The sequence below is a fragment of the Sinocyclocheilus rhinocerous genome, unplaced genomic scaffold (assembly GCF_001515625.1).
Source record: "Sinocyclocheilus rhinocerous isolate Xijiao unplaced genomic scaffold, SAMN03320098_v1.1 scaffold1484, whole genome shotgun sequence".
Taxonomy (NCBI): domain Eukaryota; kingdom Metazoa; phylum Chordata; class Actinopteri; order Cypriniformes; family Cyprinidae; genus Sinocyclocheilus; species Sinocyclocheilus rhinocerous.
The window spans coordinates 23,771-24,148 of record NW_015627249.1 but is presented as its reverse complement, the minus strand read 5'-3'; the positions used below and the strand labels follow the sequence as shown (position 1 = coordinate 24,148).

Below are 378 nucleotides of genomic sequence, written 5' to 3'. Positions count from 1 at the left end.
TGTGTGTGCGCGTGTGTGCGTGTGTGTGTGTGTGTGTGTGTGTGTTTCAGCCGCAGGACGGGTATCGGATGGTGCAGCAGTTCCAGTTTCTGGGCTGGCCGATGTACCGCGACACTCCCGTCTCCAAACGCTCCTTCCTCAAACTCATCCATCAGGTGGACAAATGGCAGGAGGAGTACGATGGAGGAGAGGGACGCACCGTTGTACACTGCCTGTGAGTATCACTCACACACACACACTCTCACACACACACTCACTCACTCACTCACACACACACACACACTCACTCACACACACTCACACTCGCTCACTCACTCACACACACTCACACTCACACACACTCACTCACTCACACACACACACTCACACACTCTCACA

The 378-nt window shown here is 54.2% G+C and overlaps 1 protein-coding gene across 1 annotated transcript in view; it reads left to right on the top strand.

Moving 5' to 3' along the window:
* Window positions 1–378, top strand: part of LOC107726034 (receptor-type tyrosine-protein phosphatase mu-like) — a 95,012-nt gene that overhangs the window by 90,144 nt on the left and 4,490 nt on the right. The window contains exon 19 of the mRNA XM_016535507.1: window positions 51–214. Coding sequence (XP_016390993.1) covers window positions 51–214 — 164 coding nt within the window. The remainder of the gene's footprint in view (window positions 1–50; window positions 215–378) is intronic.